The 14,246-nt window shown below is 42.4% G+C and overlaps 1 protein-coding gene across 1 annotated transcript in view; it reads left to right on the top strand.

The window, feature by feature from the left end:
• The window catches only part of KCNH5 (potassium voltage-gated channel subfamily H member 5), a 160,341-nt gene extending 147,092 nt beyond the window's left edge, over positions 1–13,249 (top strand). The window contains exon 11 of the mRNA XM_030275155.4: positions 1,021–13,249. Coding sequence (XP_030131015.1) covers positions 1,021–1,968 — 948 coding nt within the window. The 3' untranslated portion in view covers positions 1,969–13,249. The remainder of the gene's footprint in view (positions 1–1,020) is intronic.
• The last annotated feature ends 997 nt before the right edge of the window (positions 13,250–14,246 follow it).

Consider the following 14,246-nt stretch of genomic DNA (forward strand, 5'->3'; position numbering starts at 1 on the left):
AGCCCATATTTGTATTTAATCATAGGCTGCTTTTCACAGTGTTGTCAAATGGAGAACCAGTTTCCCCACTCTGCCTCAGTCCCACATTCAAGAAAACTGGATGAACTTAAAAAAAAAAAAAAAAATCATATGAGTAACATGCAGAAAATCAACAAAAAGTTTCTGCTCAGTGGATCCTCCCCCAGCTTGAGGCTCAAGTTCTATTTTCTGTAGCAGCCTGAGACATGCTGCCAGGTGAAATAACTCAGCATTAAATGGCATGGCATGCTGAGATGGTGGATATTGCTGGGTTTTGGAGCCACACACAGCCCTGTTACACTGCTTCTCCGAGGTGCTTCCAGTTCACCTGCACATATTAGACATACTAATTCTGCAGTAAACACTTGCAAAATGTGTGAAGCCACACATGTGGCCCATGAGGAACCTAATTTCATCTTCCAATGCTCTTAATAAACACTGACCCTAACAGCAAAACCAAAAAGTATTGAGCAAACTGTGATTTTCCAGCCTCTGGAAGGGTGTGTACATTGAATTTATCTTGCAGCTGTGTAGTCCCTGCTGACTTACTGCTTCCTTTTGATCTGTACTAAAGATAGTGACAGAGCAGGAATGAGTGTGAGTAATGGGTAGGTTGGCATCACAGTATTTGGGTTCTTTGTCAACGGCTTTCTTCTCTTTGTTCAGTTTCTTTCCTTCTGTTGGTGTCAGGATATTTTTAGTTCTTCAAGTAGTAGTATCTTCTGCATCAAGAAAAAAGGTGAAACCCACTTTTAATGTACCCTGTTAAGAAAGTGTGTGTATGTATGTGTGCATAACCTATCTATAATGGTTAACCCTGAGGTTGCTGTGTCTTGATCAGCTCCATTTGAATTCACTACAAAAATTTAAGATGGAAAGGAACATCAGAGTTAAGAATACAGAGAGAAATGGCTGTTCTCAAGACTTTTTACCCATCTCAAATTAATTCTTTCATGCAATGTCCTTTGGGTCCTGACTCTGTTGTGGATTTATCCCCCACAGATCATCTTCAGGAAGATCAGCGATGTCAAGAAGGAGGAAGAGGAGCGCCTGCGCCAGAAGAACGAGGTGACGCTGAGCATCCCCGTGGACCACCCTGTGCGGAAACTCTTCCAGAAATTCAAGCAGCAAAAGGAGATGCGTAATCAAGGCTCGACCCACATCGACCCCGAGCGGAACCAGCTGCAGGTGGAAAGCAGGAGCGTGCAGAACGGGGCCTCCATCACGGGCACCAGCGTGGTCACCGTGTCCCAGATCACGCCCATCCAGACCACCCTGGCCTACATGAAAAGCAGCGAGGCCGTGAAGCAGAACAACCGCGACGTGATGGAGCTCAAGCCCAATGGCAATGGAGACCAGAAATGCCTCAAAGTGAACAGCCCAATGCGGATGAAGAACGGGAATGGGAAAGGCTGGCTTCGGCTGAAGAACACCATGGGCACCCACGAGGAGAAGAAGGAGGACTGGAACAACGTCACAAAGGCCGAGTCCATGGGGTTGCTGTCCGATGACCCCAAGTCCAATGACTCGGAGAACGGTGTAAATAAAAACCCACTGAGGAAAACAGACTCTTGTGACAGTGGAATAACAAAAAGTGACCTTCGCTTGGATAAAGCTGGTGAGACTCGCAGCCCCCTGGAGCACAGCCCCATCCAGGCGGATGCTAGGTGTCCTTTCTACCCCATTCCTGAGCAGGCCTTACAAACCACGCTGCAGGAAGTCAAGCACGAACTCAAAGAAGATATCCAACTGCTAAGCAGTAGGATGGCTGCCCTTGAGAAGCAGGTGGCAGAAATTTTAAAAATATTGTCCGAAAAGAACGTATCCCAGCTCTCTTCCCCCAAGTCTCATTTATCACCCCAGTCCCCTCCCCAGATACCCTGTCAGGATATTTTTAGTGTTTCAAGGCCTGCATCACCTGAATCTGAAAAAGATGAAATCCACTTTTAGCATATACCTATGTGTATATATGTATACAGTATATATGCAGAGGTGTATATATACCTTTATACATATATATATATATAAATGTGTGTGTATACGGTAAATATATATACATATATATTTTCACTTGCATCCAATATGACTTGAAGACACCAAGGATTTTGATATGTAAATATTGCATGTCCAGCTGGATTCTGGCCTGCCAAAGAAAGCAATTATTAACATAGATATTGCTTGTATAATATGCAGTTGACTGCATGCACACTTTACATTTATTTATAATCTATTATGTAATAAAAGAATGACTTTTGTTTAACAAAGGCAATGTACTATTTAAAGAATCAGGGTCTAACCTGCCAATATTGCCATGACAGTTTTGATCTCAGGCTGGGTGAATTGAGCTTTTATTTCCTCCTACTGTCTTTTCTGCTGAGTTAAACAGTAGATTAATATGACGTGAAGGACACGTTCAGACTCCTGTTAGTATTGTTTCCTGGTATCATTCCATGACAATATACTGTATATTTGGTGATGAATTCCCCTACTCCTCCTAAAGGGAGGGCTCAGCTCAGTGGGCAGGGAAGGGCACCGTGCCTGGTGCTAGGATGGATCACTGGAATTTATTTGTGTGGGTATTGTGCATGCACAGCCTTTTATTTCAAGTATCCTCCTGCTCTTTTAACATCGTAAGTAAGAAATAATAATTATAAGAATAATAACAATGGTGATTTATGTAACAAAATGAAACTAACAGAAACTCTCTCAGTTGCACTCCCTGAGTGTTTGGGGGTAACTTCTTTCTTGAAAGCCTCCTTTTACTGATGCCATTTTTACTGAACTGTTAGAGTAACATTATGTAAATTCTCTTTGCAGCACTCAGTGGTGATGTCCGGTTCTGTCAGTATCTTCATTAGCATGTCCCATTTTTGTGGGGTTGAGGTTGTTCTCCCACTGTCCCCCCTGTTGCCCCTGGCAGAAAAACTTTGCATGAGGTCTGAGCAAGGGAGAGAACACTCGTAGTTCAGTTTCTTGGGAACCACATGAGCAGGTTTGAAGTTAAAAGGTTGCAGTAAATCCCCCTCCATTCTCTTTCACGAGGACATTTATCAGTCTGCAGCTGCCTTTAGAAAGAGAGAAAATAACTGGTCAGGATGTAATTCTCTTTAGTCCAAGGTGCTTGGATGGTAATGTGTGGGTGGGAGAGCGGTGGGGGGATGGAGCCCTGCCTGGAGTGCTGCTCGTGCCTTGGGCTCGTGGAGGGTTTCAGTGCATGGAGGGACCACGATTCAGGAGCAGGCTTGCAGTGCCCACAGGTCCCACACATACTGAGTCCCTCAGGTTGGTGTCAGAGGCTCTGTCCTTCCTCTTAGCTGACTCCCATTGGCATCTCCCAGCCTTGGGCTGTGCTCAGACCCCCTCTCCGCCTCCTGGGCTGGAGCTGCTAGCTTTGCAGGGCTGCAGTAGGGCAGGCTTTGCACTGGTTCTTGTTTGATCTTGAGTTTGGAGCTGGTCTTTTGGACTCTGCCCCTGAGTGTGGTGAGGGTTTTTGCCTCTCAATTTGCACTGGTTTGAATCCAGGTACAAAAGATGCATAGCAGAAATTGCCATTGCAGCCTCAGAGATGTTACCTGGTGTGGTTTGAGGCCAGCACAGCAGAGCACAGTGGCTCCTTCAGAGAAGGATTCCCCCTGGCTCTGGCTTAAATGACCTCTTGTATCCAGATCCTGTGTTTTCAAAAGTGCCTGGAGTAAAACATGTGTGTACCACAAGGCATCGCTACGATTCAGGTATATCAAATACATGATTATAATTAGTGAGCATTCAAAACACACACCTGTATTAGATACATTTTTTAACATTAGAAAAATGGACTGAACAAAATCACTTCCTGAAAACCTAACAAAATCCCTAAAACCCAAACAAACCATCGCTTGCAGTAGTGGCAATTAGGAATCCACATCTTAGGGTGAACATATCTTTGACTGTGAAATCCAAACCCATAGAGCTACAAAAGCTTAGAAGAAAGACAGAGAAATCATTGCTTCTGTTGTGTCAACTCATGGAGGCTTTTTGGGAGATGATAGTTTTTTTCTGTCCCATTTCTGCCCCTTTGTTTAGGAAATTAGAGATTCAAAAAAAAAAAAAAAAAGAAAAGAAAAAAAAAAAAAGGAAAATAACAAAAAGCCACAGTAGGGGACAGCTTTTCCCAAAGCCTGGTGATCAGGCCACCTACTCATTTTAGTTCTCCGCAGCTACAGTTGCCTCTGTCAAAATTTTCAGCTGTATTTTGCAGCTGCTGTTCTGACACAAGTGCAAATCCATGACTCTGCAGCCATGGTTTGGGCTGCAAGAACAACCTGCACCTGCACAACAACAGGACCTTCCATTCCTGTGATAAGTCCCCCCTGAGACTCTGAAGGAATGGGGGAGGTTATGGGGTTAGGGAGCTACAGGGTTGCTGCAGGAGTCTGCACACACCTCGTGGGTGCAGTTTAAGTGCCAAGATGTCAAGTGTTGAATGTTCTTGCCTGACTATGTCTGCTGGTTAAGACAGACACAGAGCCATTGCCCAGGGCTGCCTGGTGAATAGCTGAGCCACATAGGCTCAGTCTGGGGGCCAGACTTTGTTAAAATTCCTGGAATGTATAAACCTGCCATGAAGTGATGCTGTAAAAGAGACAGCAGGATAATGGGGGTTGGCTTTGTTAGAAAGCTTTGGCCTTAATGGCATTCCTCTGCCTTTGAGACAGACTTGTTTTTTTTCTCTATGACTGATATTAATTCTAGGTAGAACTGCATGGCATGCAAAGGGGTCTCTGTTTAGGTTTATCTTGCAAGTCAGGTGTAACTTTGTGCCACTTTACAGTGAGAGAATGTGTTAACAGGATTAGTCTGACCTTGAAAATCATTTGGGCAGGCCCAGAATGTCTATTGCAGTTCAAGTGCAGCTGGAGGGGTTCAAATGTGTAGTGGCTAAATAGTGTAAAATACCAAGTTCATGAAACAAATACAGTGTCTCCAGGTCTGCTTCTAGTGCTGCTTTGACTCTAATATTCCAGCACTGTCCATTGCAAGTTCAGTGGAACAGCTTGTACCTTGCACAAAGCAGTGGGGAGATGGTGCCCTGCAGGTACAGCCTGTGGATGGGCTGTCCCGGGCTCTGTGTGCTGGGGGACACCCAGTTTGTGGGGTTGGCTATGGCTGCTGCGATTCTGAAGGACTTGGCCTCCAAAATCCATGTTGGGAGCATTCCATGTTGCTTCATGGAGTTGTCAGCAGTTTGTTTCCTGTCCCCTTGTGTTGTGCATGATGTGATGAGTGACTGGGGCCTTCCTTCTCTGTTAAAAAGCATGTTTAACAGTCCTGTAGTTCAGGCTGGACTGAAAGCAACCACCTGTAGTCATTAAGTGCAATAAGGACACCCAGGTGTCACTTCCACCCAGGCCAGTGCTCAAGCAGTGACACACCATGAGGAGGGAGCTCTTGGCTGCATGCTTTCCTTTCCTTTCTTGTAAGAACTCAACACCTGTACAGATGTTCCTGCCAGATGCTGGGAACAGCATCCTTAGCATCTGCCCTGTGCTTTGTGTGTCCAAAGCATTTTACCTGCACACGAGTGGATTTTATCTTTCTGGACTTTGGAATAGAAATAAAATGTGTCCAGAAAATGTGTACAGAAAAGTAAACACTTCCCAAAGCAAATGAACTAGAGTACTTCTAATAGCTTTTTTTGTGTAATGTTGCATATAAGAGATAGAACAGCACTTCAGGATAATTACTGAAAAAATAATATTGTTGTGGTGAGGATCCAGTTCTTCTCAATTTGTATTTGTAATTTTTTTTTTTTTTCCTGTCTTTGCCAAGGCACGGGGGTTAGAGCAGAGCTGATTCTGGAAGTGACAAACTTTAGCTTTGTCCATTTTTCTTTTCTGTGTTCTGCAGAAGCAGCACAACTATAGGGTCTTGATGCTGCACCAAAGTTTGGGCTCATTGCTAGACTCAAGTTCAGTCTTCATTTACCACCACATGTAGAGTAACCCTGTTGCACAGGTGTGAAGGTTGAATCTGATCATCAGATCAGACTTTAATGTGTGTTTTGAATCCCAGGACAGTTTCAGATGGCTGAAAGCTGCAGAAATAATGTTGTACTCTTTGCAAAGCCAAGAGCAGTTCCCTGGAAGTAACTGAGACTGTTCCACAGATGTCATCATTGCCTGGGTCAGAAAACAGATATTGTGCTCATGAAATAGCTTAGAGGCTTTTGGAGGAAAGATGTCCTGAACTGGAAGGGAAAAAAAAAAAAAAGCCAAAGGTTTAATATGGAATTTGGACATAGAGGGATATATTGTGAGAAATTTACACTTTTTTTACTTGGACATTGAGCATTTAGAAAACCCAATCCTATATTTTTGGATGTCAGAATTGGACAGATTGTCTCTCAAAATAAATACTTTCTTCCCTAAGCGAGGTGGTGTCGTAGTGATACCTGTTTTATTTTTTTTTAAATGGTTTTCAAATACCATTTTCCTTCAGAGGAGGGTTTGAATGGGTTTGTTAACATTACTCTTGATAGGCTATAGGGGGAAAGGTTTGATCCATCTAGATTTCCACATCTGGGAATATTTTTTATAATTCTCCCTTAATTTTTTTTTGGTGCAAGCGGATAACACAATCTCTACATGTTTTATTTGATTTAATATGCTATGGTGCATTTCCAAATGAACTATGTTCTTAAAGCAAAGTGCTGAATGGAGCTAAAGTTGACAAAAAGTCCACATTTCTTCTGGCAGAGAAGCAATGAATGTTCTTACTGACATAAAGAATACTGTGCAAAGATCAGTGCTGTGATATCTAACAAATGACAAACTAAAATCATCCTTACTAAGGGTGCATTTAGTCAGGCAGAAAATTGACCTTGTAGTGCACAGTGGGACAAGAAGGCACATATTGATTTTGTATGCTCAAATAGCAGAAGCATTTGAAAAGGGCTTGACCAGGCCATGCTGAATAAATTGTATTTATTTCTTATATTATGTTAATTAGCCCCCTGATTTATGGCATGTGGAACCAGGAATCTGAGGCAGTATTCACACAAACCTTTTTATCTGTTTTCTGTAAAGCAGATAAGTTATTTGCTTTGTTATTTTCTTCTCAGAGATGCAAGATTGTTTGGCCCACAGTCTGAGACTACTGGTGTGCACCAACTCTGTGTCTGGCTGTCTGCCATGAATACATCAATTAGCCTTGATTAAAAGCCCTATAAAAAGGATTTTGTACTAGGTTGGGCTCAGCCCTCCCTGCTCCAGGACAGTGAGGTTGGCAGACTTTTCTGGGGTGACAGCTGTGGGACACGGAAAGTCCATTAAAGGATACTCACATTTATGCTGCTAGGGGAAAATGGGGGCTTCAGGTGAACCAAAGCTCTTCCAGTATCCCAATAACCTATTGGAAAGGGACATAGAGTATCTAAATTATGTAGCATCAGTGTATGGACTCTGTATTTTCAGGTGGCCCTGTTATGAAGAGAGGGGGTTGGACCAAGTGATTTCCAGAAAGTCCCGAGCTCTGTTTTATCATTTGGTGATTCTGTAGATTTTAATAGCACAAACAGGAGGTAAAATTCGAAGGTTTTTAGTTATGTCCTATTTTTTTCTGGTTTTCAGTTTAAATACCATGCGGAGGAGCATGTTGCCAATTTTCAAGACAATGGCTGTGAGAGCCAATAGTCATCAAACAGACAGCAGAGAAATCTGGCAGATTCTAAAACTATGGCATATAAATAAATTAAGCATTTTGTCGGGCATCAGCTAAAATCCACACTTGGTGCCAAACACTGGGAATAATGTCTCGGTGACTGTGCAGTTTCTGGAAGCAGTGGGTTGATATGGACACATCAACAACACCCACACCCTCTTCCAGCCTCTTCCCCAGTCCAGTGAAAGGTGATTAGTGTGTCTGGAAATGCCATCAAAATACCAACAGCATTTGAGCTGGTTTCCAGTGCTGCCCTGGCTGTAGGAAATGTGCAGCTTTCTCATTAGTGGCTGGATCTGGAAGTGATTTTCATCCCTCTGGATTCAGCCTGCTTCTCTCACGGTGTGTGGACACCATTGCTGAAAAGGTCTGGGCTTGTCCAAAGGGTCTGGGCACATCCATGGGGTCTGTGCACATTCCTAGGGTCTGCCCAAGCCCCATTCCCTGGCTTATTCCCTGCTTTTCTAGGCACATTCAAAGGTTTACACCTGGCTCTATAATTAGATGTTTTCCCAGACTCTATAACCTCCTCGATCTCTGTGATGGCTCACAGGGTTACTCACAAAGTCCTTTCCAATCTGTGGCTTAGCAACAAGCCTCCAAATTAAACAGGAATGACAGGGCAAGGCTTCTGCCATTCTCAGAGCATTATTTTATTAAACAAACCTTTATTTTATTTTATTTTATTTTATTTTATTTTATTTTATTTTATTTTATTTTATTTTATTTTATTTTATTTTATTTTATTTTATTTTATTTTATTTTATTTTATTTTATTTTATTTTATTTTATTTTATTTGTGGCCTTTTTGTACACTCCTGAGCAGCACAGCGTTCCATAGAATGTCAGGGACTGGGGTGTTTGTGGGTTTTAATGAGCCACTCTGAGAAGGGGAACTCGAGTCAGACACCAGCTTTTGCCATGTGTGTGACCATTCCTGCTCCAGTTACACTTTGGGTGAACTTCAGCCCCAGCAGCAATCTGAACCAGTGCTATGTAGTGATAGTAAAATTTCTCTGTATTTCCTCAGGCAAACCTAAGGCTCAGCTTTTCCACGTGTCCTGTGCCAGGACATGTGGGCACTTTTCTGTTCTGGACTAGTTTTCAGTAGAATTTCCTGACATGTTCCACCTCTTTTCTCTGTCCCCACTTTTATTTCCTAGAAAAAGGAAAAAAAAAAAACAAAACAAAAGCACTTTCTGACTAATCACTGGGAATTCACTTGCATCCAAGGCTGCTGCCAGGACCATTAGTTGGAGGCCACAGTTCAGTTTGTAAATTGGGTGTCTTATCTGAGCTCTCATGGAAAAAGGCATTTTTTTTCTAAAGGAAAACAAAATTTCTGCTCTGCTTCTAATTAGTCCTCTGTTGTCCCTGAAGGATTAATTACTGCCTTCTTTACTCAAATCATCAAATGCTATTTGGCAACAGCTTCTTTTTTTTTTATATATTTTAAGTATAATTAGGAGTCCTGTTACTACAAACAAGCTCAGTCAGATTGTACCTTAAAATTTCAGAGCTGAAATATCACCTCAACTGGTTGTTTATAGCCAGCTTTTGGATACCAACAGCCCCATTGCACTCAGTGCATGTTCAGAGCTCATCCCTTTGAGGTCATCAGTAGGTGAGTGTGAACATCCTTCTCCTGAAATCAGTCACAGAAGTATTTTATTTTTTTCATATTCTAAAAGTCCCACAATGGGACTTTTAGAAAAGGATTATGGGTGCAAGGATGCAATGGCACTTCCCAGCTCTTCCTACTGCCTGTTGATGGTCTGTAGATTCCCAGACACATCTCTTTTCTATTTGAAGGAAGGGCTGAGTGCCACCAACTGCCTAATTCTATCAAGTGGTAAATTGAATTTATCAGGTGAGAGAGGCAGTAGCCAGCAGTAAGGCAGGATTTGGGTTTTAAAAATCTGCCTGGTGGGAATTGGGCAAGCTACCAGAAAGACAATAAAGTTTATCTGGCAATGCATGCCAAAGGAATGCTAAACTTGTGAGCAGGAGAATTTATTGATACCAGTGGAAAATCTCATTAGTGTTGAAGTGTGAAGCAGATCTGTAAATGTTCCTTTCAGCTGTCCCAGTAAAATCCCTGCACTCAGACAAGGGGAGCTGTGGCTCCTTTCTGTGGAGGCTAGAACTGGCTAATGAGCTTTCCCAGAAAACTTGCACACAAACCATGTTTTCTCAAGTGCAATAGTTGGCACTATTTCACTTCCATGGGCACATTTGACAGCTGACCTCAGTGTCAGCCTGGTTTCACAGAGATAAATGCTCCTAAAGCTGGTGCTGCAGCATTTCTCCTAGGGCAGGTTCGTTCCCCCCTTACTTGTTGATTGTTGATTATTTAAGAGATCTGCAGCCCTGTAAGGGACATGGGACACCCCAACAAAGCTGCAGCTCGTGGGGCTGCAAGCAGAAGTAAAGGTTCATCATATCTTGTCTGGAAAACATGCCAGCCATAAAAATACTCCTGCTAACTGTTTAAAGCTCCAATGTCTTATCAGCACAGTTTATGTGACAAAATCCCATTAGTACTGCCAACCATTCTCACATGAATTAGGACATGATATGCTTCATAAACCTTACATATTTATTGACTGTTCTTCTGTGTAGAGACTTGGCTGGGCTTTTATGTGCAGGTGTAGCTGCGTCTCTTGAGTTAATTTTTGTGTTTTGAAAGCTACATCATACGAAGCAAGATATTTTCCACAATGAAAAGCAGTGTTTTCCTTCCTTAATTGTTTGTTTATATCTTTTCTTTTCCTCTCTCCTTACTTCCTCCCTTGTTTTCTTGCCTAGATCATTAGGTTAGCAAATTGTAGAAATGGGGAGATTGATTAAGTGATGTTGCATCAGCAGATTTAATGAGGTAATGATCTGTTTTGCTATTTGTGTTCAGAAGAAAGAATATGCTAATAAGAATTGGAGCAAGAGCTGATTTTTTAATGTCCTGCTTAAATACTAGCCAGTGACTGAGTGGGTCAGTAAAGTGGTCTCAGCAGATCTTCTAAATTGTGTTCTCTGTTTTGGAGATAAATATTTTCAAGCTTTGAGCATCTTGTGTAAATACTCCTCCTAAGGTCAGTGGAAGTCTTTCCATTAATTTCTCTGACTTTAACTCAGTTCTTGCAGAGGGATCAGGACACTGAGTCCCAGTGTGGGCTGAGCTTTCTCAAAACTGAGAACTGTGGGTACTAGAATTTTAATTTCAGGCCCTTGTCTAATGCAAATGGGTCCAAGATTTTATGCCCTACTAAATGCTGCATGCTGAATGCAGAAATGTCAAGGATGTGTTTGAAGATTGGGACAGCAAGGTGGATTGCCATGAAAATCAGCTGACCTGATCAGGGAAAGGGCACTTTTTAATTAACACATATTTGAATCCAAAATACACATTCTTGGTGTCTGCACTGTCAGTAATTTCCATCCAAAGTAACTGCTCAAAATTCATGACTGTCTAGAATATCCTTGCACAAGCCAGATATGTACATAAGCTGTGCAAACTCTCTCTGGGGAGAAGCACAGTTAAAAATAAAGCTATTATTGCTACCACAGAGAGAGATGATGACAAAGACAGGAGGCTGAGCACCAGGTGCTGTGAGGCTGAATCCTGCCATGCAGCCCTCCCTCTGAGCATTGCTGATCCAGCTGTGGGCAGATGTGCTCAGCTTTTGGGTCCTGGGGCAGAGCAGAGCAAGGAAGGGGCAGCTTGTGTGGGGGTTCCTGAGGTGTAGCCCCCACCCCAGACCAGGAGTTGAAGGCTGAAGTCCTGGCTCTGGGAGGGACACATGGGTTTTAGGCTTCCTCCCCTGCCTCCCCCATCCCTTTGATATGCTTATGAGTTCCAACACATTTAGGCAACTAGTCATCCCAGGCTCCTAAATGAAGAAAAATGTAGGGAATTTATACTGGGAAGAAAGAGGGACAAGGGGTGGGCATGATCTGTGCACTCTCAGCTTTGCAGTGCTGTCTGCAGAAGGACCCTGGTAGGAGCATGCTCACAGAATAATCACAATTAGTGGCAGGGGGAGATAATTTTTTAATGAATTGTCATTGCAGGGGACCTCATTACAGTCAAAACATTGGTTTTTTTCCTTAGGCTTCCCCCCCCCACCACCCAAAATAACAACTGAAAGCTAAACTGAGCAGGAGCTGCTGTACAAGCCTGCACAGAGATGTTGAACCTAAAAACCAGCCTGCCCTCAAAAGGTACCCACGGGGCTGTGCTGAGCACCCCACGTTGGCATAACCTGCCTTCTATTTCCTTTTTTTGTTTTTTTTTTGCTGCTGGAATTGTAATGTGCATTTTTTTTTCTCCCCTTGTACTGCCAGCTCAGCACTCCCCACCCCACATTTGTGGCACATTTGTGCTGTGGTGTCTCTCTCCACCCTCGAGCACCTAACAGGGACTAATCCCTGGTTTGTGGGAATCTTTCCACAAACATTAGCAGGACTTTGAAAGCATAGTGAGCTTTAAATCCTCCCTTTTTTTTTTTCCTTTTTTTTTTTTTTTTTCTTTTTACCTCGATGTCCTTACTTTCTGTGCTCAAGTTTCATGGTGTCCCATTAGCTGAAAAAGCACCAGCTGGTATAATTGTGTTTGTGCAACCCTCGTGGAGAAGTTGGGCAAAACAACTGGTTTGAAAAGCTCATGTTGGAAAACCTGATCTACAGAGTAACTGCTGCTTTTGAATGTATGTGATTCACAGACACTGGACTGTGGGGAGGAAAAGTATTTTGAGAAAACTCTTTTTTTTGCAAGGAAGAAATTGGGGGAAAGGGTTATTGCTCGGGTGATGTTTCTTTTGTTACTACTTGCTGCTCTTTGTACACTAGCCAATGCAAATGACATTCATGTTCCTGACAATATTTTTGAACAGCCCAGCTATCTTTTTTGCTGTTGTTAATATACTGAGGATTTGGGAGGATTTTAAATGCCTCTGTCTTTCAGGATTATTTATACAAAAGCAATTGAGAACTGTGTTTTGACAGCAGGAAGCTTATAAAAACCTAGAGGAAAAAAAAAATATATATTTAAAGTGTTTGAAAGCGAAAGCTATGAAAGGAATGCATCTCTGCTACCATATCTGAAACCTGCAAAGCAATCAGGAATTGCACCAAGGAAGGACCATCTTTCTGCTGAAAATCCCACATCAGTTTGTGCAGAGTGGATGCTCCCTTGGCCACCTGTGTGTGCCCAGGAGGAAGGCGTGGGAGCGCTCTGGTTTAACTGTGACTCTCCTGTCACTTCTGGATGTTGCTGTGTGTGGCTGGGGGAAATTTCTTTATCTGTAGGGAGCTTCTTGTTGCACTTTCCTGTTTGCTAAAATTCAACAACAAGGAAAATCGTGGGTCACTTTAAAGCATTGGCAGACAACTGTTTCTAACCCAAAGGAAAATGGGTTTTAGCACAATGAACTGTACTTCTTCAGGGAGGATCAATGTTGATTTTTTTTTCCACACGTCTTTATTTACATGTGGCTATATTTTCATTGATACAGAATAAAAAGTGCATTTTATTGACCTTGAGTGTTTGTGTCCTTACTTTTCTTAAGCACCATAAAAGCCATACCTCTTTTTTCCTGACCAAAGCAGAATGCAATTTGTTGAGATTAATGAGCAAAACATAATCTTATTTTTAGGTGGTTTGGGGATGAGGGAGATACATAAATCTATTGTTACAATGGAACTTCTCTACAGGACAATAGGAGCAGTTCTTGACCCTCCTCCTCATTAGCCTGAAAACAATAAGAAATAAATCAAGTTGAGCTGGTCACAGATACCTCATCCATAAAACTTCTAATTCCCTCTCCCAAGAAATCAGGTTACAGGGGATACTTTATCTAATAGATAATAAGTATTTTCTTATGACCTTTTTTCATAACATGTTCCATTTTATTTGCTGCAAATGGAGAACCTTGCTTCAAAAAATTACACTTCAAATACAAAATAAAGATCTTGAAGGACAGTGGGATAGAGGCAGAAGTATTTCTCTTAGAAATTTAAATAATTTCTGAGACATGGCTCCCTTTGCTTCTTGCATCATTAACTTGGTTACAAGTGCATTCCCAGAAGAACTGACTGTGCCAAGGTACAAGAGCTTTTTTGACATAAACACACATAACATTGCTGACCTGTTCTTGAAACCACCATTGCTTTGGTGTTCTTTCAGTGCAGAAACCAAAGCATGTGGAAATTGGTGGAGCTTTTTCTATTCCATTGTGTGGCTTTGAGCAGACCCTGCAGGTTTTGTCCCAGCCAGGAATGGGGTCTGGGTGTGGTGTAATCACAGCTGTGAGAGACAGAGCGGCCTTAATTCAGTTTGAGGATAAAGCATCTGAATCTATCTGTCCACAGATAGATTTTGCCATCTGTAGGGACAGGTGCAGAAAACTTCTTCCATTTATGGTGTAAAATGTTAATTGGTTAGCTTTTAATTTTTTTGACTCTCTGAGCCTTCTGTCAGCATCCTCAGCTGGGGTGAGGAGACCCTGGGCTCAGCACAGGAGGGAGAACAGGCT

The sequence above is a fragment of the Taeniopygia guttata genome, chromosome 5 (assembly GCF_048771995.1).
Source record: "Taeniopygia guttata chromosome 5, bTaeGut7.mat, whole genome shotgun sequence".
NCBI classification, from domain to species: domain Eukaryota; kingdom Metazoa; phylum Chordata; class Aves; order Passeriformes; family Estrildidae; genus Taeniopygia; species Taeniopygia guttata.